We start from the raw sequence: 27481 nt of genomic DNA, 5'->3' as shown, positions 1-27481 counted from the left end.
CCACTCTCTGGGTGAAGAAATTCCTCCTCATCTCTGTCCTAAATGGCTTACCCCATTGACGTAATAAAACTCACTACGCACTTGGTTTGAGCATAAAGCAAGGCTTTAATCAACTTGTTTCGGAACATGGAAGTCTAGTTGTATCAACTAGCTCCTTGTCTTACAAAATGTCCCTGGAAAGCTGGGGCCAACGCCCGAGTATTTATACTCGGACGGCGCCACCAGCTGGCCGTCCAGTGTTATTTCATAGGTAGTTTCTCGATGATGAGATTTATGACACCCTTATCCTTAGACTGTGGCCCCTGGTTCTGGACTCCCCGGCCATCGGGAACATCCTTCCTGCATCCAGTCTGTCCAGTCCCGTTAGAATTTTATAAGTTTCAATGAGATCCGCTCTCATTCTTCTAAACTCCAGCAGGTATAAGCCCAATCGACCCAATCTCTCCTCATACGTCATTCCTGCCATCCCAGGTATCAGCCTGGTGAATCTTCGCTGCACTCCCTCCATGGCAAGAACATTCTTCCTCAGATAAGGCGACCAAAACTGCACACAATACTCAAGGTGTGGTCTCACTAAGGCCCTGTACAACTGCAGCAAGACATCCTTGTTCTTGTACTCGAACCCTCTCGCTAGGAAGGCCAACATACCATTTGCCGCCTTAACCGCCTGCTGCACCTGCATGCTTACCTTCAGCGACTGGTGCACAAGGACACCCAGGCCTCGTTGCACTTCCCCTTCTCCCAATCTATTGCCATTCAGATAATAATCTGCCTTCCTGTTTTTGCCACCAAAGTGGATAACCTTGCATTTATCCACATTTTACTGCATCTGCCACGCTTCTGCCCAATCACCCAACCTGTCCAAATCATACTGGAGTTTCTCGGCATCCTCCTCGCAGCACACAAGCCCACCCAGCTTTGTGTTGTCTGCAAACTTGGAGATATTACATCTAGTTCCCTTGTCTAGATCATTTATATATATATTGTGAATAGCTGGGGTCCTAGGACCGATCCCTGCGGTACCCCACTAGTCACTGCCTGCCACTCGGAAAAAGAGCCGTTTATTCCAACTGCTTCCTGTCTGCCAACCAGTTCTTTATCCAAGTCAGTACCTTGCCCCCAATCCCATGTGCTTTAACTTTACACGCTAATCTCTTTGCGGGACCTTATCAAAAGCCTTCTGAAAGTCCAAATACACCACATCCACTGGTTCTCCCTTATCTATTCTACCAGTTACATCCTCAAAAAATTCCAGTAGATTAGTCAAGCACGATCTACCTTTTGTAAATCCATGTTGACTTTGTCCAATCCTGTCACTGTTTTCCAAGTGCTCTGCTATTACATCTTTTATAATGGATTCTAGCATTTTCCCCATAACCGATGTCAGGCTTACCGATCTGTAATTCCCCGTTTTCTCTCTACCACCTTTTTTGAATAGTGGGGCAACATTAGCTACCCTCCAATCCATGGGAACTGTTCCAGAGTCTATAGAATTTTGGAAGATGACCAGCAATGCATCTACTATTTCTGGGGCCACTTCCTTAAGTACCCTAGGATGTAGATTATCAGGCCCTGGGGATTTATCGGCCTTCAATCCCGTCAATTTCCCTAACACCATTTTCCTACAAATACTGATTTCTTTCAGTTCCTCCCTCTCGTTAGACCCTATGTTCCCCGACATCTTTGGGAGGTTATTTGTGTCCTCCTTTGTGAAGACAGAACCAAAGTATGTATTGAATTGGTCTGCCATTTCTTTGTTCCCCATTATAAATTCCCCTGATTCTGACTGCAAGGGACCTACGCTTGACTTCACCAATCTTTTTCTCTTCACATATCTATAAAAGTTTTTACAGTCAGTTTTTATGTTCCTTGCAAGCTTACTCTCATACTCTATTTTCCCCCTCTTAATTAATCCCTTTGTCCTCCTTTGCTGAATCCTAAACTGCTTCCAATCCTCAGGTTTACTGCTTTTTCTCACCAATTTATATGTTGGATGTGAGTCCCCTATCGTTAGATAGAATTGAATGAAGGAGGCCCTTTGACTCCATCAACTTCATCACTCCAGAATGCAAATATTACCATCTTCCCATTGCAGGTTTTTTTTTATCATGTCAGGCAGCATCTGTGGAGAGAGACAAAGGGTCATCGACCTGAAACGTTAACTCTGTTTCTGTCTCCACAGATGCTGCCTGACCTGCTGAGTATTTCCAGCATTTTCTGCTTTTATTTCAGATTTCCAGCATCCGCAGTATTTTGCTTTTGTTTTTTTTTAATCATGTTCACTTGGACAGGCAGGGAAGACCTCGATTTTTTTTATCACTCATCTGAAAGTCCTACAAAACTTAAACAATTGCTCAGTACTGCACTGGTCACTCAGCCTAGATCACCTGTTTGGATCCTAAAATTGGTGATTTGCCCCCCATTTTTCTCCTCTCATTCTGTTTTACTCTGATTTCTCCCTTCTTCACAACCACTTATCAATGCCTTCCAGATAGTCAGGAGCCATGATTTTCCATCCATTCATTTTAGGACTAGGAATCCAGAGTTTAAAGCCAATTGTGAAATGAAAATCTGTTAATTTCTGTACTGGCACCAGAAAGAATGACCATGAAAGCTGCCAGATTGTTGTACAAACCCAACTGATTCACTATTGTTCTCAGGGAAGGGATCTGCTATCCCTACCTGGTCTGGCTTGCACGTGACTCCTGTCCCACATTACATGGTTTATCTTAATGCCCTCCGGAGAACTAGGAATTTGCAATAAATACTGCCTTCGTAGTGTTGCCCACAATCCAAGAATAAATAAAAATAAAATGAAAAATCTGAGGAATAATGAACCAAAATGCCATTTCACGATAAGAGAGAGAGAGACATGTTGACGCACAGACCCTATGCACTGTTGAGCTGCTTGTTAACTTTTAGTCTTTACTAACACAGACGTTTAGGAAATTGAAATTAAAGCAAAAGTCTTTCCTGATTTTTCTTCTTTTTTGGTTGGAGGAATGAGAAACCTTTCCCAGTGTTGGCGAAAGGTTAATTACACAGATTCTGGCATTCCTAACATTTTCAAGTAATTCTGTTGTTTGCTGAGCTCACAATGAATGTGATAACTAGAAAAGAACAGCTGCTCCAAGCTAGGCAATGATGTATGGTGCTATCCAAATGTGATCTGTGGAACATTACATTTTCTAACCTCACATTTACAACATAAACCAAAAATGGAATTGAAGAGTTGCTGTTAGCTTTACAGAATGTACTGAGCCTCTTAATCCTTGTAAGGTTTTAAAAAAAATAAACTCCAACCAAATGGTTCACCCTTTACAATTTAAAAAATGTTCTAACTGTACATAAGTTTAGCTTTTCTGTTATTAAGCCAGATTGAGGGCTATAGAGATATTTAAGAGCACTGCTTGATTTTTTTGTCAGAGGAGGTAGGGAAGGAGCTTAGTGTTCCTTCAGGTAGAGGATCAACCGGTAGTACTGGAGGGAAGGGGGTATCCATGACAGAATCATTTTGTAAAGCCTCTAGATGAAACAGTCTTGATAGGCTAAATGGACTTTTCTCATTCTGAACTTTGTTATTATACACCTGATCTTTCTTGAGTGATGCACTGCTCTGGTAGGATCTTCCATAGAGTGGTAAGATATTGGTTTGTGCCCCTGTAAACTTCCTGTTTGTGGTTTCCTCGCTTCCACATGCAGATTTTCTGATCATCCATGGAGGTGGTTAACGTAACGCAGTTCACTCGGAGGGACTGCATATCCGTATCTGCGAAGGCTTACTCCACACCATTTAGACACGGAGTGGTTTATGGCCTGAGAAGCTCTCATGGCTTGCTGACTAATTGCACCATATTGTCCAGCCCAAAGCGACACACACCAGAAGGTTCCAGAATGTAACCCCTTGGATCAGAATGCATCATCTTGGTTACAGTAACATTATAGTTGACCTCAGCAGGGCTAGGGATGGGAAAATTGGTGAAGGATCTCTTCCACAGACATGAACACAGTTTCTGATTGAAGTTAAAAATTACTCACTGCTATGAAAACCATCAGATGAAATGTTTTCTTAATCAGCTCAGTTATGCCTTTCTTCGGTGTTTTAGTGGGTATTTGTTTAATACTTGGACTTTGTTGAGTTTATTTGTAATTTTGGACATCAGCGGAAAGTGCACCAGTTCTACAGTTCTTGTTCATCCTGGAGAAAAATTGTGATGGAGAAAAAAAAACATTTCAAGAAACTTTGTGCAGCACAATTGACTGCTTATCTTGATTCCTGAAAATTCAAATAGGTAATTACTTCCTTGTATGCATTACATAGGAATATAGGAACAGGAGTAGGCTAATCAGCTCCTCGAACCTGTTCTGCTATTCAGTTGGATCATGGCTGATCTGTACCTCAACTCCATTTACCTGCCTTAAATCTATATCCTTTGATACCCTTCCTAACAAAAATCTATCAATCTCTGTCTTGAAAATTTCAATTGATCCAGCATCCACAGCCTTTTGGGGGAGAGAATTCAAGATTTACACTACCTTTTATGGGGAAAAGTGCTTCCTGAATTCACTCCTGAATGGCCTAGCTCTATTTTTAAAATTGTTAAGAGCATTTGATTGAACGTTATATGGTTCTAGGATTACTATTTCTGATCCTTTTGTTGTGTTCTGTAAATTGTGAGTAAGTATTATACTGAACCACATGTATTCTTTATAGAGACATGTGAGTTGTGGAGGTGGGATCTTTTACTTTTTACACTTTGAAATTGGTCCTCTCTAGTTGTGTATCAAAGCAAGGCAGTAGATTACCTATAGCAGATAGAAAGAATGCAGTGATCCCAGAACACTTTTAAAGCAGCATTACCCATATGCACTTAAGCCTGTAAAAGCTCTGTTCGATATTCCACAACACCGAATTGATTGATGGCGTAGCACCAGACTACGTGCATTCCAGTAAACAGATTACGGCAAGTACAAGCAATTGTTAGTTGGTGGATAATGCATCTATGTAGATGTTCAATAAAAATTACAACTTTCAGATCCTAAGGGACAACGTTCACTTAAGGGGAACTGAGAAACTGTTGAAAGCGCAAGCAGGTACTTAAAAAAAAACAAAAAAAAAAAACAAATTGAACCAGTCGGCTGTTTGCAGATTGCTGTTTGTCCTTTATTCTATTTTCATTGATCAGCAATTGGAACGCCTGTCTCACAAAAGTTCAATGTTATTTTCTGCTTGCATTGTAGATGCCAGTTTGCTCTTACTACCTCCGAGGGATCTGCAGCAACAACAACTGTCCTTACAGCCACGTGTATGTGTCTAGGAAGGCTGAAGTTTGCCGAGATTTCCTGATGGGATACTGCCCACTAGGAGCAAAGGTACATTAAAGTGAATAGGAGGAAAAGTTTATTGACATACTGTTTGTTACTAGTAGGTTTGGTTTGTTTCTTTTACAGGGGATCCCTTTTCAAAATTTGCTGTTACTGTTCTGTGGTTTTTTTGCGTGTGTGGTCGGGAGGGTATACATTTTTTGCTCATCGGACGAAGGGATGTTAATGCTGGTAAATGGAACACTGCCCCATTTTAGGCACCTAGTCAACATCAAACACTCACACGTAGCATTATTAGATGCTCAGTAAAGCTCCCCAGCTTTGTGCACCAGGCACAATTTTAGAAGAACTGTAACCCTGTACAGAATTACATTTTTTTCATTCCCTGCAACAGTCATCCTGTGGTCTCTGAGTAAGGTTGTTACATTAGTGGCACGGGTATGGTGTGAGCATATACCTAGTGGGAATTGGGTTGAAGCTCATTTTGCATAGAATCTTTCCAGCTAGCAGACTGAAAGAGACCCCCTATCAGTCTATGCTGGACTCAAATCTAGGTACTAAAGATGACAGGACAGTATGCTAACCCACTGCACTGTTCATCTACCCCTGTTGCTCAAGCAGTCATTATAACCTTCACTCTTTTTGAAATGACAAGTATAGACAGGTGATTTAATACGCTATGGAACACACTGGCTCCAGTTGTGTTCCATCCTCTGTGGAATACAAGTTGTGCTGGTGAATAACCTTGTTTATATTGTTGGACTAACATTGTAGAGCTGTTGCTAAATAAGTTTATCCACGTGATGGTGGAGGTCCACAAGAGTGCAAATTGTGGATGGTCTTGTTAATGACCAGATGATATTTTCTTTTCCCATGCTTCTGTTCTTTAACTGTGGTTCTGGTAGTATAGTTAGTCGGTAACGGACTGAATTATTTATCCCACTCAGTTACCACTCTTCTCCCTCTTTGCTCGTGGCTCAGGTAGTAATCCAGAGATTATTACCTTTGTGGTTTTGGCGAATTGAATAACTAGGGCTGTAGATAGAGCTTCAAACTAAATAGTAGGGGGGAGGGTTCAGGTGAGGGGAAATTTTAAAAAGTCAAAGATAAAGGAGAAGGCAATAGTGCAGGGTAGCGATAGGGGTAATGATAACCAGAGTGTGACAGGAAGGGACAGAGCGTATAAATATAAGAGTGCACCAGAAAGTAGAGTCAGTAGGGAAAAATGGTATAAAGACAAAATTAAAAACACTCCATCTGAATGCACGCAGCATTCGAAACAAGATAGATGAGTTGACGGCACAAATAGAAATAAATGGATATGATCTGAAAGCCATTACAGAGACGTGGTTGCAAGGTGACCAAGGCTGGGAACTGAATATTCAGGGGTATTTGACATTTCGGAAGGATAGGCAGAAAGGAAAAGGAAGTGAGGCAGCTCTGTTAATAAACGATGAGATCAGTGCAGTAGTGAGAAATGATATTGGCTCAGAAGATCAAGATGTAGAATCAGTTTGGGTGGAGATAAAAAAAATAATAAGGGAAAGAAGTCACTGGTGGGAGTAGTCTATAGGCCCCCTAACAGTAGCTACACTGTAGGACAGAGTATAAATCAAGAAATAATGGAGGCTTGTAAGAAAGGTACTGCAATAATCATGGGCGATTTTAATCTTCATATAGATTGGACAAATCAAATTGGCCAAGGTAGCTTTGAGGATGAGTTCATAGAGTATATTCGGGATGTTTTCTTAGAACAATACGTTGTAGAACCAACCAGGGAGCAGGCTATTTTAGATCTGGTATTGTGTAATGAGATTGGATTAATTAATGATCTCGTAGTAAAGGGTCCTCTAGGGAAGAGTGATCATAGCATGTTAGAATTTCAAATTCAGTTTGAGGGTGAGAAACTTGGGTCTCAAACCAATGTCTTGAACTTAAATAAAGGCAATTACAAAGGTATGAAGGCAGAGTTGGCTAAAGTTGACTGGGAAAATAGATTAAAGGGTAAAATGGTGGATAAGCAGTGGCAGACATTTAAGGAGTTATTTCATAACTCTCAGCAAAGATATATTCCAGTGAGAAAGAAAGACTCTTAAGAGAAGGATGAACCATCCGTGGCTAACTAAGAAAGTTAAAGATGGTATCAAATGAAAACAAAGGCACACAATGTTGCGAAGATTAGTGGTAGGCCAGAGGATTGGGAAATTTTTAGAAACCAGCAAAGGATGACTAAAAAAATAATAAAGAGGGAGAAGATAGATTATGAGAGTAAACTAGCAAGAAATATAAAAACAGACAGTAAGAGCTTCTACAGGTATATAAAAAGGAAGAGAGTAGCTAAAGTAAACGTCCCTTATAGACAATGAGACTGGGGAATTAATAATGGGAAACAGGGAAATGGCAGAGACTTTGAACAAATATTTTGTATCGGTCTTCACGGTAGAAGACACTAAAAGCATCCCAATAATAATAGATAATCAAGGGGCTATAGGGAGGGAGGAACTTAAAACAATGACTATCACTGGAGAAAAAGTACTAGGCAAACTAATGGATCTAAAGGTGGACAAGTCCCCTGGACCTGATGGCCTGCATCCTAGGGTCTTAAAAGAAGTGGCTGCAGAGATAGTGGATGAATTGGTTGTAATCTACCAAAATTCCCTGGATTCTGGAGAGGTCCCAGCAGATTGGAAAACCGCAAATGTAATGCCCCTATTCAAGAAAGGAGGGAGACAGAAAGCAGGAAACTATAGACCAGTTAACCTAACATCAGTCATTGGGAAAATGCTGGAGTCCATTATTAAGGAAGTAGTAGCAGGACATTTAGAAAATCATAAAACCATGCTGATTCTGCTTGATTTGTATTATGGAAGGGAAATCATGTTTGACAAATTTGTTAGTGTTCTCTGAGGATGTAACGAGCAGGGTGGATAAAGGGGAACCAGTAGATAGATGTAATGCCATATAAAAGGTTACTGCACAAGATAAGGGTTAGGGGTAATATATTAGCATGGCTAGAGGATTGGCTAACTAACAGAAAACAGAGAGTTGGGATAAATGGTCATTTTCAGGTTGGCAAACTGTAATTAGTGGTATCAGTGCTGGGGCCTCAACTATTTCCAATCTATATTAATGACTTGGATGAAGGGACCTAGTGTAATGTAGCCAAATTTGCTGATGATACAAAGATAGGTGGGAAAGTAAGTTGTGAGGAGGACACAGAATCTGCACAGGGATATACATAGGTTAAGTGAGTGGGCAAAAATTTGGCAGATGGAGTATAATGTGTGAAAATGTGAGGTTATCCACTTTGGTAGGAAGAATAAAAAAGCAAATTATTATTTAAATGGAGAGAGACTACAAAATACTGCAGTACAGAGGGATCTGGGGGTATATAAAACACAAAAAGTTAGCATGCAGGTACAGCAAGTAATTAGGAAGGCAAATGGAATGTTGGCCTTTATTGCAAGGGAGATGGAGTATAAAAGTAGGGAAGTCTTGCTACACCTGTATAGGGCGTTGGTGAGACCACACCTGGAGTACTGCGTACAGTTTTGGTCTCCTTATTTAAGGAGGGATGTACTTGCATTGGAGGCAGTTCAGAGAAGGTTCACGAGGTTGATTCCTGAGTTGAAGGGGTTGTCTTATGAAGAAAGGTTGAGCAGGTTGGGTCTATACTCATTGGAGTTTAGAAGAATGAGAGGTGATCTTACTGGAACATATAAGATTTTGAGGGGGCTTGACGGGGTGGATGCAGAGAGAATGTTTTCCCTCGTGGGGGAATCTAGAACTAGGGGGCGTAGTTTCAGAATAAGGGATCGCCCATTTAAAACAGATGAGGAGGAATTTATTCTCTGAGGGTCATGAATCTTTGGAATTCTCTACCCCAGAGAGCTATCGAGGCTGGGTCATTGAATATATTTATGGTGGAGAGAGACAGATTTTTGAACTATAGGGGAGTCGAGGGTTATGGGGAGCGGGCAGGAAAGTGGAGTTGTGGCCAAGATCAGATCAGCCATGATCTTATTGAATGGCAGAGCAGGCTCGAGGGGCCAAATGGCCTACCCCTGCTCCTATTTCTTATGTTCTTATGTCTTGCTTGCAGGCTCCTGAATCTCTCCATGATATACTCAGTCTGTCAATTTATCAAAAAATTATCTGCAGCTGATGTTTTGTTCTTGGGGAGGTTTTTTTGTTATCTCTGTTCTGCATTTCATATATCACAGACTTGATGGGCCGAATGGCCTCCTTCTGTGCCGTTATGACTCTATCTTTCGTATAATGGCCCAGAATTTGCTGGTAAAACAACTGAGTTTATTGCGCACGCTGTTATTAGTGTGCGATTCGTCAAGAAATTTATGGCAATGAAGAGATACTTGTGAGGTGCGAATCCCCACAAATTGCTGGATGATTTGCCATTAGCCTTGCAAAAATGGCAGCTCACAGTCAACCTCCATGTAAGCTACTAGAAATTGCTGCATTTTTTTTGTGCATTAATTATGAAGTAAATCCGCGGCAGAAAGTTGGTGCTAGTACTTAACAGCATAAGGACTCTTTTAATGATGAGATTTATATTCCTGCAATGCCACTTAACCTCTCTGGCCCAGAAAGGGAGCAACTGAAACTGTGGAGTCTCAGTCCTACCGATAGTAAATTACTTGGAGATTTTTAATTTTTACATTTTTTCCTAATTTTTCCTTTGTCTCTCTTTTCTCTCTCTCAATTAAATCGTTCCCTCTTTATTTCTCTTTCTGTACCTGATTTGATTCTAATTCACCCTTTTTCCTTGTCCTTCATTCCTCTGTCTGTCACTCTCTCTCAATCTTTATATCTCATTGGTTAAGGAGATAGAGTATAGGTCCCGTCGTTCACTAAGTTCCCAGATGCCCCGTTACCCTTGCTGCACCGTTATCAGCTCGCATATCAAGCAATTTGCAGCGCAAACATTTTTGGAGCTGGAGGGTGAGAGAAAAAGTCTAACTAATGGGGAACACCGCTAGATGCCCCACTCCAGCAAATTCTGGGCCAATGTGTTTGAGGACCACGGCAGAGGCTGCGTTGATGCCTTGCAATTCTCTTGTCCCTTTAAAAGATTTCTTTGAAAGTCTTAAGTGCCTATTAATTTTGTGTGTTCTCCTTTGAGCCGTGGCTTGGTGGTAGCACTCTCGCCTTAGAAAGTCAGAAGGTTGTGGGTTCAAGTCCCAATCCAGACTCTTGAGCACATAATGTAGCCTGGCACTCCAGTGCAGTATTGATGGAGTATGTTGGAAGTGCCGTCTTTTGGATGGGGTGTTAAACCGAGGCCACGTATAGTGGACATAAAAGACGCACGGTACTATTTCAAAGAAGAGCAGTGGTGTTATCCCCAGAGTCCTGGCCAATATTTATCCCTCAACTAACATCACTAAAAAAACAACAGAAAATGCTGGAAACACTCAGCAGGTCAGGCAGCACCCGTGCAGAGAGAAACAGGTCTGTGACCCTTCGTCAGAACACTAAAAAACAAATGATCTGGTCATTATTATATTGCTTGTGGGACTTTGATGTGTACAAATTGGCTGCCGCATTTCCCTGCATTACAACAGTGATTACACTGGTCCACAAACATATTGACCCAGAACTTGCTGGAGCGAGGTATTTATTATTCGCTCACAGAATCACAGAAACCCCACAGTGCAGATAGAGGCCATTTCGGCCCATCGAGCCTGCGCCGACACATATCCCACCCGATCCCCGTAACCCCATGTATTTAATCCCCCTAACACTAAGGGTCAATTTATCACAGCCAATCAACCTAACCCGCACATCTTTGGACTCATGGGATGTGGGCGTCGTTGGCAAGGCCAGCATTTATTGCCCATCCCTAATTGCCCTCAAGAAGGTGGCGGTGAGCCGCCGCCTTGAACTGCTGCAGTCAGTGTGGTGAAGGTACTCCCACAGTGCTGTTAGGAGCAAGTTCCAGGATTTTGACCCAGCAACGATGAAGGAACAGCAATATATTTCCAAGTCAGGATGATGTGTGACTTGGAGGGGAACTTGGAGGTGGTGGTGTTCGGATGCGCCTGCTGCCCTTGTCCTTCTAGGTGGTAGAGGTCGCGGATTTGGGAGGTGCTGCAGAAGACGACTTGGTGAGTTGCTGCAGTACATCTTGTAGATGGTACACACTGCAGCCACGGTAAGCTGGTGGTTGAGGGAGTGAATGTTTAAGGTGGTGGATGGGTTGTCAATCAAGCGGGTTGCTTTGCCTTGGCTGGTGTCTTCTTGAGTGTTGTTGGAGCTGCACTCATTCAGTCAAGTGGAGAGTATTCCATCACACTCTGGCTTGTGACTTGTAGATGGTGGAAAGGCTTTGGGGAGTCAGGAGGTGAGACACTTACTGTAGAACACCCAGACTCTGACCTGGTCTTGTCACAGTATTTATGGTTGGTCCAGTTAAGTTTCTGGTCAATGGTGACCCCCCAGGATATTGATGGTGTGGGAATTTGGCGATGAAAGCCGTTGAATGTCAAGGGGCGGTGGTTAGACGCTTGCTTGTTGGAGATAGTCATTACCTGGCACTTCTGTGGCGCGAATGTTACCTGCCACTTATCAGGCCAAGCCTGAATGTCGTTGAGCTTTTGCTGCATGTGGGCATGGACTGCTTCATTATCTGAGGAGTTGCAAATGGCACTGAACACTGCAGTCATCAGCGAACATCCCCAGTTCTGACCTTATGATGGAGGGAAGGTCATTGATGAAGCAGCTGAAGATGGTTGTGCCTACGAAACTGCCCTGAGGAACTCCTGCAGCAATGTCCTGGAGCTGTAATGATTGACCTCCAACCACCACAATCATCTTCCTTTGTGCTAGATATGACTCCAGCTAGTGGAGAGTTTTCACCCCCGATTCCCATTGAATTCAATTTTACTTGGGCGCCTTGATGCTACACTCTGTCAACTGTTGCCTTGATGTCAAGGGCAGTCACTCTCGCCTCACCTCTGGAATTCAGCTCTTTTGTCCATGTTTGGACCAAGGCTGTAATAAGGTCTGGAGCCGAGTGGTCCTGGCGGAACCCAAACTCTGCATCAGTGAGCAGGTTATTGGTGAGTAAGTGCTGCTTGATAGCACTGTCGATGACACCTTCCATCACTTTGCTGTTGATTTAGAGTAGACTGATGGGGCTGTAGTTGACCGGATTGGATTTGTCCTGCTTTTTGTGGACAGGTCATACCTGGGCAGTTTTTCACATTGTCAGATGGATGCCAGTATTATAGCTGTACTGGAACAGCTTGGTTAGAGGCGCAGCTAGTTCTGGAGCACAAGTCTTCAGCACGACAGCCGGGATGTTGTCGGGGCCCACAGCCTTTGCTGTATCCAGTGCGGGTGTGCCCCATTAGACTTTTTCTCTCCCTTCAGCTCCAAAACGGTTCCATGGGGCAGAAAAGGCTAAGAAGAGATTTGATAGAGGGGTTTAAAATCATGAAGGATTTAGATAGAATAAACAGAAAAACTGTTGCCAATAGCTGAAGGGTCGATTACCAGAGGGCACAGATTTACGGTGATTGGCAAAAAGAACCAGGGGCGACATGAGGAAAAACTTATTTATGCAATGAGTGGTTAGGATTTGGAATGCACTGCCTGAAAGGATAGTGAATACAGATTCAGTAGTAGCCTTCAAAAGGGAATTGGATAAATACTTGAAGGAGAAAAAATTGCAGGAATATGGAGAACGAGCGGGGGAGTAGGACTAACTGGATTGCTCTTCGAAAGAGTCGGTGCAGACTCGATGGGCCGAATGACCTCCTTCTGTGCTGTACTATTCTATGTTTCCACTGCAAATTGCTTGATGTGCAAGCTGATAACGGTGCGGCAAGGGCAACGGGGCATCTGGGAACCTGGTGAATGATGGGACCAACACTCTATCTCCTTAACTAATGAGACTTAAGGATTGAGTGAGAGAGTGACAGAGGAATGATGGAGAAGGAAAGGTACTTCATTGGCTGTAAAGCGCTTTGGGACGTCCTGAGGTCGTGAAAAGTTCTTTCCTTTGAATCCCTCTGCACAGAGAAAGCGGGGCAAAATTGCTCATTTTTAACTTTTTTTAAAGCTGAATCTGTGACGCTGTATTTGAGGTATTGCCGTCATGTACTGTGGAGTCCAAATGCTGACTCTGTCATTTTTATAGTTGCCCAGTAAAAATAGGGAGTCGGAAAGAAAAAAATCTTGTAGGCCCCCAGAGGATTGAAGCTAGTCTATAAATATAATATCCAGAAACGCTGATTATGTATATATTTTCCCAAGAAGCCTAAATGCCTCTTTGGGCATTCAACAGGTTAAATAATATTCTCTAAATAACACCAAAAGTGCTGACTGTCATCACTGACATGGTGTTAAACTCCTGCAAGAGGCACCAGAGAATTAATGGAATTTTCTGAGTCAAGTGAAAAGTACTAATTGTGTGATTCCATTTTTGTTTAATTACCCCCTCCCCCTCGCCCATCAAGGGTGCAGCGTACAAAATAAAAATAATAAATTCTTGTAATTTTTTTTTCCTCTTTGACCCACCACTGACATTCCCAAGATGATCTGGTGGCTGCTACTGACTCCAGTCTTTGGCTGACTGTGAGGTGATGTGTGACACTGGGTCCAAGGTTAGTTGCTCCCACCCCCTAGATTTTCCTCATCTCCCTGTGGATGATTCAACTCCTCTTCCAGTTGTGACCCAAACTCTCCCCCATGAGGCAAATCTTGGCAGTGCTGGAAGCCAGTGGTGTTCGTTGTCCAACAGAGCTGCAGTGCTGGAACTGACGGACCTTTCTTTAGCTAGGATTGATCCTGAGGTATAAGAAAAGTATCTCAAAGTCTTAGATGATAAGTAAGTTCTTCAGGGACTTCTTCAGGCACAGGAGATTATACTGCAATATTCCTGTGTCCTTGAACCAGTTTGATGTGTGTAATGTTGATTTTGACTCTTCCCTAAGAATCCATGGCTCAGAGCATCCACGTATTTGCAGAAATTAATTAGATTCAGTAGATGCATCAGAAACCACACTTTCCTGATTTCGGCTCCCCTCTCGTTTGTATTTGACCAATAAAATTGTGTTGAAATACCTATCGCTTCCTCTAGACCTGATGGGTTGTAGGTAGATTGCACCCGACAGTGTGCAACCTCTGTCTTATTTGACCCAGAGCTGAGCTTCAAACCCCATATCCTATCTATCATCAAGACCCGGCTACTTCTGCCTCTGCAACATGGCCTGTGTCTGTTCCTAATTCACTCTCGCCATCAAAACCTATAATTCAGCTCCAGCTGAGTTTTTGACCTTTTTTGTTTTTGTAATTTTTGCAATTATTTTTAAATTATGTCTTGGGGCATGCCTTCAACCTGGTGATTCCCCTGCAACTTCTCCAAGTAATGCAGTACACGATTCGGTGCCAATATAGCAAGGGGTGAATACTGAAGGGGTCCCTCTTTTTATGACCCAGCATGTTGTTTGATTAGAAGACCTTGCTGTGTGTATAATTAACCAGTTTGACAGGTGGGAGAGGTTAAGAGTCGCCCTAGGAATTGTCACTAATTTACAAAGTCCTTCTTTCTGGAACGAACTGCTTGATCCTGCTGATGTTGAGTGATTCCTGCCCCATCACAAAGTTGCACTTGTTTATTGAAAATACTATCGGGTATTTTTGCCAGAATATTATCAGTCAGAGCTTGGCTTTTGAATAGCTCCGATCCAATAATTCTTTTGAAAATAAAATTGGGTTCTTGGTGCAAATAATAAGGTTTTACCCGACCCAAGTCAACATTTTTTTATTGAACATAGCTTCAGAAATCTTTCTTTACTTCAAAAAACCCTTTGAAAGAAGCAACTTGCATTTGAATAGCAACTTTCATGTCATTAGGCAGTCCCAAAGTGCTTCACAGACACATTATTTTTGAAGTGTCACATGTATTATGTCGGCAAACATGAAAGCCAGTTGTCACGGAGCAAGGTCTCGCAAACAGCAATTGTAATAAGTATGGTAGTATAATAGTTATAGTATTAGACTACCAATCCCACTCTTCATATCCTTAAGAGAAGATTTGATAGAGTTGTTCAAAATCATGAATGGTTTTGATAGAGTAAATAAGGAGAAACTGTTTCCAGTGGCGGCAGGATCGGTAACCAAAAGACCCAGATTTAAGGTCATTGGCAAAAGAACCAGCGGCGACATGAGGAAACACTTTTTTACACACCGAGTTGTTGTAATCTGGAATGCTCTGCCTGAAAGGGTGTTAGAATCAGATTCAATAGTAATATTCAAAAGTGAATTGGATAAATACTTGAAAAAAATTCACAGGGCTATGTAAAAGAGCAAGAGAGTAGGATTAATTGAATAGCTCTGCCAAAGAGCCAGCACATGCATGTTGGACTGAATGGCCTACTTCTGTCCTGTATCATTCTATGATGATCTGCTTTGGTTCATTAGCCATTTTTTCATTATGCCTGTATGAAGCGCTTTGGGGCATCATTCTGCGTTAATGGCACAATATAAATGCAAGTTGATGGTGTGAGTTCAAATTCCACCATGGCAAATTGTGATATTGAATTCAACAAATCTAGTAAACTGAGCTAGCCCCAGATAAAATAACCATCAATGTGGCAGGAGTGTCGTTAAAACCCAACTGGTTCACTTAATGACCTCAGGGAAGGGAACCTGCCACCTCTACCCAGTCTGGCCTACGTGTGAATCCAGTCCATGCTATGCGGTTGACTCTTAATGCACTCAGGGCAACTAGCGAAGGGTAATAAATGTTGCTTAGCCAGCATTTCTCACATCCCAAGAATTTTTTTTTAAATGACCAGTCATTTTGTCTTTTGTGGTGTATGTTGAGGGATAAATGTTGCCAGGAAACTCTCCTGCTCTTCAATAACACCAAGGAGTCCTTTACATCCAGCTGAGCAAGCAAACGAGGCCTCAGTTTAATGTGTCATCCAAAAGACAGCACTTTCGACAAGGCACCTCTCTTTCAGTACTGCACTGAAGTGTCAACTTAGATTGTCTGCTCAGGTTCTGAGTGAAGCTTGAACCCACAACATTTTGACTCTGGCACAAGTACTAACAACTGAGCCAAACTGACATTTGGTGCAAATATTAGATAGATGTTCAAATTAGACCCAGTTAAGCTACATCAAGCGCTGTAGATAAAACTTGACCAATTTTTAATATTTCTTAAACTTTTGGGCAGTTTTTTTTTATTAGACACTTCTGAATGGGGCCTCTCTTTTGATTCACCTATATCTAATTTACAAGTGATGGCAAACTTTCTGGTCTTAATTTATCAGTAGATTTTTTTTTTCTCCTGAACTTTATAAACTTCAAATACCCCTTCTTCACTGTGTTGAAATCGATACTGATCACAGAATCACAGAAACCCCACAGTGCAGATAGAGGCCATTTCGGCCCATCGAGCCTGCACCGACACATATCCCACCCTATCCCCGTAACCCCACATATTTAATCCCCCTAACACTAAGGGTCAATTTATCATAGCCAATCATCCTAACCCGCACATCTTTGGACTGTGGGAGGAAACCGGAGCACCCGGAGGAAACCCACGCAAACACCTTTTCCCAGGTGATTTTGGGATCACACCAAACACTAAACCCCTTACTTCCCTCAGCTCCTATCTTTCACCTGCAATCTTCAGACTTTTAAAATCCCAAGCATGGTGTCACCTAATCACTGTTTCTTGGTTTCTTTCTTGCTCTACTCAACCTCTGTCTGTCCTGTACCAGATTTCTCAATTTTATAAAAAGTTTCCTAATTAGATTAAGTAGGGATAAGATTGCTAATTGATGTAATTGGGCAAGAGTTCCTAATTGCTGAGATTAGAGGAATCAAATCGTACAAGATCAGTGGAATTTTCACCAAGGATCTCTGGAGTGGCTCTGATTGAGGGTCTGAGCCGAAACATTAACATGCCTTTCTCTTTCAGACGTTAACTGATCTGTGTGATTTGCTACATTTTCTGTTTTTATTTTAGGCTACCAGCCTTGTATTTTGAAAGTTTTTTTTTTAAATCTCACCTGTATATTTCAGAATGTATTTTTAAATAATATTTGCAGCTACAAGTAGGTGTTATTTTTAATTCAAAAGATCAATTCAGATGTATCCCCTTTCTGTGTGAGGTGTCTTTGTGATTTATCGGTAGTTTGAATTACAGTTTCGGTCAGCCAATGGGAGAATAACCATCCATGCTGTACACTATGTATGAGCACAAATGCTGGTCATGGGGCAATCCTCCTCATTAACGTTTTGAAATTTTTCTGTAACCTTCCCTGCACCATTTACTTGTGCCACCCCGGAGTTTATTTTAATCTGGTTTAGCATGACAATAATTTAAATGGTAAAACATGTTATAATTCTAACTAAACTTTATCATAACACTTGTCACTTGGAACACTTGTGACACCGTTGGGAGAACTAACATGCAGGAGCTACTGAGCCATGACAGTATGTGTGACCTAAATTAACCACCAATATATATTCACTGTTTAGTAAAGGGAATTTTCATCTAACTGTGAATGTTGTTGGTCAGACCCTATCTGCTGTACTGCATTCAGATATATTGACCTTGGAGGGAATTCGCTAGAATGAAAGCAGGGCTTAAAGGGTTAAATTATGAGGACAGGTTCCGTAAACTTGATTTGTATTCCTTGAGTTTAGATGACTGAGTCAAGGTGTTTAAAATGATAAAGGGATTTGTTAGGGTAGATACAGAGAAACTATATCCTCTGGTGAATCAAGAACAAGTGGGCATATTATTAAAATTACAGCTGGGCCATTTAGAAGTGAAATCAGGATGAACTTTTTCTCCACACACAAGGTAATGGAAATTTGGAACTCTCTCCTTCAAAAAGCTGTGGATCCTGGGTCAATTGAAATTTTCAAGATAGGGTTAGGGTTGGTAAGGATATCGAGATATGGAGTAAAGCCAAGTAAATGGAGTTGAGGTACAGATCAACCATGCTCTGATTAGCGGAACAGGCTCCAGAGGCTGAATGACCTACTGTTCCTATCTTTCTATATTCCTAAATCATCCTGACAATACTGCTTCGGACAGGGCAATGCAGCAGTATAGTCAAGAGGTTTGTCTGCAGCATTTAACATAAGAAATAGGAGTTGAAGTAGACTATTTGGCCCTTCAAGCCTGCTCCGTCATTCAACAAGATCATAGCTGATGATCTACCTCAACTCCACCTTCCCGCACTATCCCCATATCCCTTAATTCCCTTTGTTCCCAAAAACTTATCGACCTCTGTCTCGAATATACTCAACATCTGAGTATTCACAGCTCTCTGGGGTAGAGAATTCCAAAGATTCACAACTCTTTGAGTGAAGAAATTTCTCATCTCAGTCCTAAATGGCCGACCCCTTATTCTGTGACTGTGACCCTGTGTTCTAGATTCCCCAGCCAGGGGAAATGTTTTCCCAGCCTTAACCCTGTCAAGCCCCTTAAGAATTTTATGTTTCAATTAGATCACTTCTCATTCTTCTAAACTCTAATGAATATAGGCCTAGTCTACTCAATATCTCCTCATAGGGCAATCCCCTCCTCCCAGGAACCAGTCTAGTGAACCTTTGCTGCACTCCTCTAAGGCAAGGATGTCTTTCCTTAGGTAAGGAGACTAAAACTGTACACAGTACTCCAGGTGTGGCCTCACCAATGCCCTGTATAATTGAAGTAAGACTTCTTTACTCTTGTACTCTAATCCCTTTGTAACAAAAGCTAACATACCATTCAAATTGCTTGCTGTACCTGCATGTTGACTTTCTCTAATTCATGTACAAGGACACCCAGGTCCCTGTGAGTGCAAACATTTCCTAGTCTCTCACCATTTAAAAAAAAAAAAAAAAAATATTATTTTTTGTTTTTCCTACCAAAGTGGATAATTTCACACTTCCCCACATTATATTCCATTTGCCATGTTCTTGCCCACTCAGTCAACCTGTTTATATCTCTCTGCAGCCTCATTGCATCCTTCTCACAGCTTACTTTCCCACCTAACTTTGTATCCTGAGCAAACTTGGATACGTTACACTCAGTCCCTTCATCCATGTCATTAATATAGATTGTAAATAGCAGAGACCCAAGCACTGATCCTTGCAGTACCCTGCTGGTAACAGCCTGCAAACCTGAAAAAGTCCGGTTTATTCCATCTGTGTTCCCTGTCCATTAACCAATCCTCAATCCATGCTAATATATTATCCCCAATCCCATGAGTCCTAATTTTGTGTAATAACCTCTTGTGTGGCACCTTATCAAATGCCTTCTGAAAATCCAAATACACTACATCCACATCCCTTATCCATCCTACTAGTTACATCTTCGAAAAACTCCAACAGATTTGTCGAACACGATTTCTCTTTCATAAAACCATGTTGACTCTGCCTAATCATATTACGATTTTCTAAGTGCCCTGTTACCACGTCCCAAATAATAGATTCTAGCATTTTGCCTATTACTGATGTCAGGCTAACTGGCCTCAAGTTCCTTGTTTTTTCTCTTCCTCCTTTCTTAAATAGCGGGGTTATGTTTGCTACCTTCCAATCCTTAGGGACTGTTCTAGAATCTAGGGAATTCTGGAAGATTAATACCAGTGCATCCACTATCTCTGCAGCTACCTTTTTTAAAACTCCAGGATGTAGGTCGTCCGGTCCAGGGGATTTGTCGCCACTAAGTCCCATTAATTTCTCCAGTACTATGTCTTTACTTGTACTGATTTCTTTAAGTTTCTCATTCTCTCTAGACCCTTGGTTCCCCATTATCTATGTTTTTGTGTCTTCTACCGTGAAAACAGATACAAGAAACTTTTTTTTATCCGGGACCGATGTGGTGCCGGTTCATCAAAAATTCCGGATAACCGAAAGCTATAGTAAAAGATACGGAGCTGAGAGCTCCGTATAAAGCAACAAACAGTTCAGAACAATGGCCACAAGTTCCAAGCGTCTCTGTAGCTTAGCAACAACTGCAGCCACACCCTTGCACAGCAACAGATCGAGGAAGGCAAGTAATAAAACTTACCTGAACCTACTCCTGAATTTTGCCGGTTAACCGAGATTTCCGGTTATTTAGGTGCCAGTAAATCGAAAGTTTCCTGTATAAAGTATTTGTTTAATGTGTCTGCCATTTCCTTATTGCCGATTATAATTTCTCCTGTCTCTGCCTCTGGGCCCACGTTTACTTTCACTAATCTCTTCCTATTTACATACCTATAGAAAAGTTTACAATCTATTTTTATGTCTCTTGCTAATTTACTCTCATTCTTTTTTTCTCTTTCCTTATCAATTTCTTGGTCCTCCTTTGCTGAATTCTAAAATCCTCCCAACCCTCAGGCTTACTATTTTTGGCAACATTATAAGCCTCTTTTTTTTATTCGTTTATGGGATGTGGGCACCGCTGGCAAGGCCAGCATTTATTGCCCATCCCGAATTGCCCTTGAGAAGGTGGTGGTGAGCCGCTGCCTTGAACTGCTGCAGTCTGTATGGTGAAGGTACTCCCACAGTGCTGTTAGGGAGGTAGTTCCTATTTGATCTAATACTATCTTTAACTTCTCTTCTTAGCCACAGTTGAACCTCTTTTCCTGTGGAGTTTTTTGTGCCTTAAAGGAATGTATATTTTTTGTAAATTATGTATTAATTCTTTAAATGTTAGCCATTGCTTGCCTACCGTCATACCTTTTAATGTAGTTTCCCAATCTACCTTAGCCAGCTCACCCCTCATTCCTACGTAGTTTGCTTTGTTTAAATTTAAGACCCTAGTTTTGGATTTAACTAAGCATGTAACCAGTAAGTGGGTAGTAAGAGGTGGGGTGGGGCCTATTAGGGACAAAGAAGGTGATATATGCTTAGAGGCGCAGGGCAAGGCTAGAATACTCAAGGAGTACTTTGTATCAGTGGATGCTGACGAAATATCAGTCGAAGTGGAAAAGGTAGATGCAATGGAAGGGGTAAAAATTGATAAGACAGGATGTACTAGAAAGGCTGGGTATGTTCAGAGTGGTCCAGATAAGTCGACTGGTCCAGATGGTTTGCATCCCAGGTTGCTAAGGGAATTGGGGGAGGAGATAGCGGAACGACTTGCCATAATTTTCCAATCTTCCCTAGATGCGGGGGAGGTGCGTGAGGATTGGAAAGTGGCAAATGTGACACCATTGTTCAAGAAAGGGTGCAAGGACAATCCTAGTAACTACAGGCTGGTCACTTTAACATCAGTGGTGGGTAAAGTTTTAAAAACAATAATCAAGGAAAAAATTAACAGGCACTTGGAGAGGTTTAAGCTAATTAAGGTGAACCAACATGGATTTGTAAAAGGCAGATCATGTTTGACTAATCTAATTGAATTTTTTGATGAAGTAACAGAGAGGATTGATGAAGGGAATGCAATGGATGTTGTCTACATGGATTTTAGGAAGGCGTTTGACAAAATACCACATAGAAGGCTGGTTAACAAAATTGAGGCTCATGAAATAGGTGGGTCAGCAGCAGCTTGGATAAGGAATTGGCTTAAGGACAGAAAACAGCGAGTTGTGGTAAATGGCTGTTTTTCAGACTGGAGGATGGCAGACAGTGGTTTTCCCCAAGGGTCGGTGCTGGGGCCACTTTTTTTTAATATATATAAATGACCTGGATATTGAAATACAGAGTAGAATTTCTAAATTTACTGATGACCCCAAACTTGGCGTGTGGCAAACAGTGAGGATGATACCAATCGACTGCAACAGGATATAGAAAGGCTAGCAGAATGGGCAGACAAGTGGCAGATGGAATTTAATACAGAGAAGTGTGCGGTGATGCATTTTGGCAGAAGGAACAGGGAGAGGCAGTATGCACTTAATGGCACAGTTTTAAAGAGCGTGCAGGGACAGAGGGACCTGGGAGTTAATGTGCATAGGTCCCTAAAGGAGGCAGGACATATTGAGAGAGTGGTTAACAAAGCATATGGGATCTTGGGCTTCAAAAATAGAGGTATTGAGTACAAAAGTAGAGAAGTTATGTTGAACCTTTATAAAGCTCTGGTTAGGCCACAACTGGAGTATTACATAAGAACATAAGAAATAGGAGCAGGAGTAGGCCATACGGCCCCTCGGGCCTGCTCCGCCATTCAATAGGATCATGGCTGATCTGAATCTAGACTCACGTCCACTTCCCTGCCCTCTCCCCGTAACCCCTAATTCCCTTATCTGCTAGGAAAATGTCTATCTCCATTTTAAATTTATTTAATGTTGCAGCTTCCACAGCTCTCTGGGGTAGCAAATTCCATAGATATACTACCCTCTGAGTGAAGAAGTTTCTTCTCATCTCAGTTTTGAAAGGGCAGCCCCTTATTCTAAGATTATGCCCCCTAGTTCTAATCTCACCCATCAGTGGAAACATCCTCACCGCATCCACCCGATCAAGCCCCCTCACAATCTTATGTTTCGATAAGATCGCCTTTCATTCTTCTGAACTCCAATGAGTAGAGTCCCAACCTACTCAACCTTTCCTCATACGTCAACCCCCTCATCTCCAGAATCAACCGAGTGAACCTTCTCTGAACCGCCTCGAGAGCAAGTATATCTTTTCTTAAATATGGAAACCAAAACTGCACGCAGTATTCCAGGTGTGGCCTCACCAATACCCTGTATAACTGCAGCAAGACTTCCCTGTTTTTATACTCCATCCCCCTTGCAATAAAAGCCAAGATTCCATTGACCTTCCTGATCACCTGCTGCACCTGCATACTAACTTTTTGTGTTTCATGCACCAGGACCCCCAGATCCCTTTGTACTGTAGCACTTTGCAGTTTCTCTCCATTTAGATAATAACTTGCTCTTTGATTTTTTTCTGCCAAAGTGCATAACCTCACACTTTTCAACATTATATTGCATCTGCCAAATCTCTGCCCACTCACTTAGCCTGTCTATGTCCTTTTGCAGGTTTTTTATGTCTGCCTCACTCACTGCTTTCCCTCCCATCTTTGTATCGTCGGCAAACTTGGATATGTTGCACTCGGTCCCTTCCTCCAAATCGTTAATATAGATTGTAAAGAGTTGGGGTCCCAGCACTGACCCCTGCGGAACACCACTAGTTACTGATTGCCAGCCCGAGAACGAACCATTTATCCCAACTCTTGTTTTCTGTTAGATAGCCAATCTTCCACCCATGCCAGTATATTACCCCCAATCCCGTGATTTTTTATCTTGATCAGTAATCTTTTGTGTGGAACCTTGTCAAATGCCTTTTGGAAGTCCAAATACACTACATCCACTGGTTCCCCTTTATCCACCCTGTATGTTACGTCCTCAAAGAATTCGAGCAAATTTGTCAAACATGACTTCCCCTTCGTAAAACCATGCTGACTCTGTCCTATTAAATTATGTTTATCCAAATGCTCTGTTACTGTTTCCTTAATAATGGACTCCAACATTTTGCCAACCACAGATGTTAGGCTAACTGGTCTATAGTTTCCAGCTTTTTGCTACTTCCCTTCTTAAATAAGGGTGTTACATTAGCAGTTTTCCAATCTGCCGGGACCTTTCCTGAGTCCAGGGAGTTCTGGAAAATGATCACCAATGCATCCACAATCCCTACCGCCACTTCTCTCAAGACCCTAGGATGTAGGCCATCAGGTCCGGGGGATTTATCCGCCTTAAGTCCCATTATTTTACTGAGTACCATCTCCTTAGTGACTTTAATCGTGTTTAGCTCCTCCCCCCCCCATTGCCCCCTGTTTGTTCAGTGTTGGGATATTTTTAGTGTCCTCTACTGTAAAGACTGATACAAAATATTTGTTCAGCATCTTTGCCATCTCCATGTTCCCCACCACTAGTTTCCCAGTCCCATCCTCTAAGGGACCAACGTCCAGTTCTGATCACCACACTTTAGGAAGGATTTGAAGGCCCTTGAGAGGGTGCAGAGGAGATTTACCAAAATGGTTCTGGGGATGGGGGATCTTGGCTACAAGGACAAGTTGGAGAAGCTGGATTTGTTTTCATTAGAGCAAAGGAGGTTGAGGGGTGATTTGATAGAGGTGTACGAGATTATGGCAAGTTTGGATAGGCTAGATGGGGAAAGGCTGTTCCCACTAGTTGATGGTACAAGGACTAGGGGACACAGATTTAAGGTTTTGGGCATGAGATGCAGGGGGGACGTGAGGAAAACTGACCTGGAATTCACTGCCGACGGAAATGGTGGAAGCAGAGACACTCAATGTTTTCAAGGGGGGACTGGATAGGCACTTGAGGGAAATAAACTTGCAGGGCTACAGGGATAGAGCGAGGGAATGGGACTGACTGGATTGCTCTACAGAGCGTTGGCACGGACTCGATGGGCCGAATGGCCTCCTTCTGTGCCTCTATGACTCTAAGTCACTTTAAAACTCAATATAAAATTCTATCATCATATGGTCACTCTTCACTAACAGCTCCTTTACCACAAGGTTAATTAACCCTTTCTCATTGTACAATACTAGATCTAAAATAGCCTGTTCCCTAGTTGGTTCCTCAACATACTGATGTAGAAAACTATCTTGTATACTTTCCATGAATTTGGAGCCTGCCTGCCGCTAGCCCCTCCCCATATCTTCTGCTAGCAGCAGTGACCCAAAATCCTCTTGTAGGTTGAGATACTCGGTGTATTGGTCTTTTTATTACTCCAAGATCATCCTGCAGATCAGAACAATTCCAAAGCTCTCTTCACAATAAATTGTCTCCTCTGATCACCATCCACTGTACCTTCCCCATCTACACCTCAGACACTAGCTGCAAGGAACTCATTTTTGTGTCGAAAATTGAAAGCACTCAACTTCCTATACCTCTTCTGTTCCCTGCTCCTTTCAGCGGTTCCCCCGCTCACTCCGTCCTTGAGGTCCCACCATTCCTCATTCCACAATCTTCGTCTATTCCCCATTGCCTGCTGTCGTCATTACATTTGTCTCTTTCATGAAGTTCAACAGCTGCTCCTTTCAACCCCCTCCCTTCTGAGTGCCTTAATCACTGACATCATCAACCCTCTCTATTGGCTTGGCTCCTACACCTTTCAAAACTGTTGTCATCATTCCTTTTCAAAACCAACCCTACTCCTTCTTCATCCTTCCCTTTCTAAAGTCCAGGAACACTCTTGCTTTGCAACTATGTTCCCCCTCTCCACTCCCTGAGCAAAGCCCTCCAATGAGGCTTCCCAATAGGACCGAGCTATGCTATTCAAAGTCATCAATCACACATTAACTGATTGCAGCTACAACTCACATTTCAGATGTACATACGAATAATGATGGATAGGTAAAGACCCTCTGCTCTATCCAGCTTGTCCCACACAATTGTGATACCTTTTGTATTATATCATAAAATATATAGACACACCACCCCACCCAAAACCTTGTCTTCTCTTGGGAGCGGCTAAAAACCAGGTAATAACCCAGGCCCATTTGGTGCAAAATGATCTACCGATTTGCTGACGCCGAGGTTAGTTAGATTACTTGTAGAATCATAGAAATTTATGGCACAGAAGGAGGCTATTCAGCCCATCGTGTCTGTGCCAGCGGAAAAGAGCTATCCAGCCTAATCCCACTTTCCAACTCTTGGTCTGTAGTGCTGTACTTTACGGCACTTCAAGTGCATATCCAAATACTTTTTAAATGTGATGAAGGTCTCTGCCTCTACCACCCTCTCAGGCAGTGAGTTCCAGACCCCCACCACCCTCTGGGTGAAAAAGGTTCTCCTCAACTCCCCTCTAATCCTTGTACCAATTACTTTAAATCTATGCCCCCTGGTTATTGACCTCTTTGCGAAGAGAAATAGGTCCTTCCTATCCACTCTATCTAGGCCCCTCATAATTTTATACACCTCAATTAAGTCGCCCTTCAGCCTCCTCTGTTCCAAAGAAAACAAACCCAGCCTATCCAATCTTTCCTCATAGCTAAAATTCTCCAGTCCTGGCAACATCCTCGTAAATCTCCTCTACCCTCTCTAGTGCAATCATATCTTTCCTGTAATGTGGTGACTAGAACTATAAGCAGTACTCTAGCTGTGGCCTAACTAGTGTCTTATACAGTTGAAGCATAACTTCCCTACTTTTATATTCTGTGCTTCAGCTAATAAAGGAAAGTATCCCGTATGCCTTCTTAACCACCTTATCTACCTGCTCTACTACCTTCAGGGATCTGTGGACATGCACTCCAAGGTCCTTCTGTTCCTCTACACTTCTCCGTATCCTACCATTTATTGTGCATTCCCTTGGCTTGTTAGCCCTCCCCAAATGTATTAGTCTGGATTTTGCGGCCGGCAGTGTAACTATGGATTGCACCACCAGCATCCGAACGGAATGCGCACTTACCTGATGGGGACCCTCCTTCGAGAACTTGCTGGCAGATGCTGCATCGTAGAGGGCAGCGTAGTGACCCACAGATCCCAGGGGTGCACCATGTGCGGAAGCGTACCTGGGATCACGTGAGCCAGTGTTCCAATCAGCAAACAGACGGGGTCTCATTATTTAGAAAATAGATTTTTATGCACATTAAATCCCAGAAGGCTCGAGTAATGTTTTTTTTTCCTTTCCTCCACTTTCTGCACATTTTTTTTAAGCTATGTTCCACATAGATGCAAAAAAAAATAAAACCCTCAATGGAGCAACCGCTTCCTCCAAACTTTTCATGGACAATAAATACTTTTCATGGACAAAATCCTAAAATGCTTCCATTTCCGGCCTCATAAAGCTTTTAACATTACTTGGATTTGTCAGGAGGTATCCTCTTATGCTGTGCAAACATGCCCTGTGCCTGTTTGCACCAGCCATAAAATTTTCAGGTGTAATTGCTGGGCAGGTGGTGGACAATTAGCCTAACTCGGCTCCAGCAATTAGGATTTCCCCGTCGGTGCGGATCATCTGTCAAGTCGGAACTTGACAGATCGTAGGTTCGGGATTTAGCGCAGGCACGTGTGGAAATCCCGAACTTGCTGTCCATTTCAAAGGTGGTATGACGGCATACTCTGAGAGTATGCGGTCATACTGACCGCAAATTCTGCCCTAATACTTCACACTTCTCCAGATTGAATTCCATTTGCCGCTTCTGCCCACCTGACCAACCTGTTGATGGCTCCCTACAGTCTACAGCTTTCTTCCTCACTTTCAACCACATGGCCAATTTTCGTATCAT

The 27481-nt window shown here is 42.4% G+C and overlaps 1 protein-coding gene across 3 annotated transcripts in view; it reads left to right on the top strand.

The window, feature by feature from the left end:
- The window catches only part of zc3h3 (zinc finger CCCH-type containing 3), a 311770-nt gene that overhangs the window by 217920 nt on the left and 66369 nt on the right, over positions 1-27481 (top strand). For 2 of the 3 annotated variants that reach the window (XM_085992499.1, XM_085992500.1), the window contains exon 9: positions 5242-5373. In XM_085992499.1, the coding sequence (XP_085848625.1) occupies positions 5242-5373 (132 nt within the window). Of the gene's footprint in view, positions 1-5241; positions 5374-13882; positions 13953-27481 lie in introns of all 3 variants that reach the window. The other variant, XM_085992501.1, reaches the window with a different exon arrangement.

The sequence above is a fragment of the Somniosus microcephalus genome, chromosome 7 (assembly GCF_052327205.1).
Source record: "Somniosus microcephalus isolate GS21.2 chromosome 7, FLI_Smic_1.0, whole genome shotgun sequence".
In the NCBI taxonomy this organism is placed as follows: Eukaryota; Metazoa; Chordata; class Chondrichthyes; order Squaliformes; family Somniosidae; genus Somniosus; species Somniosus microcephalus.
This window is presented reverse-complemented; position numbering and strand designations above follow the sequence as displayed.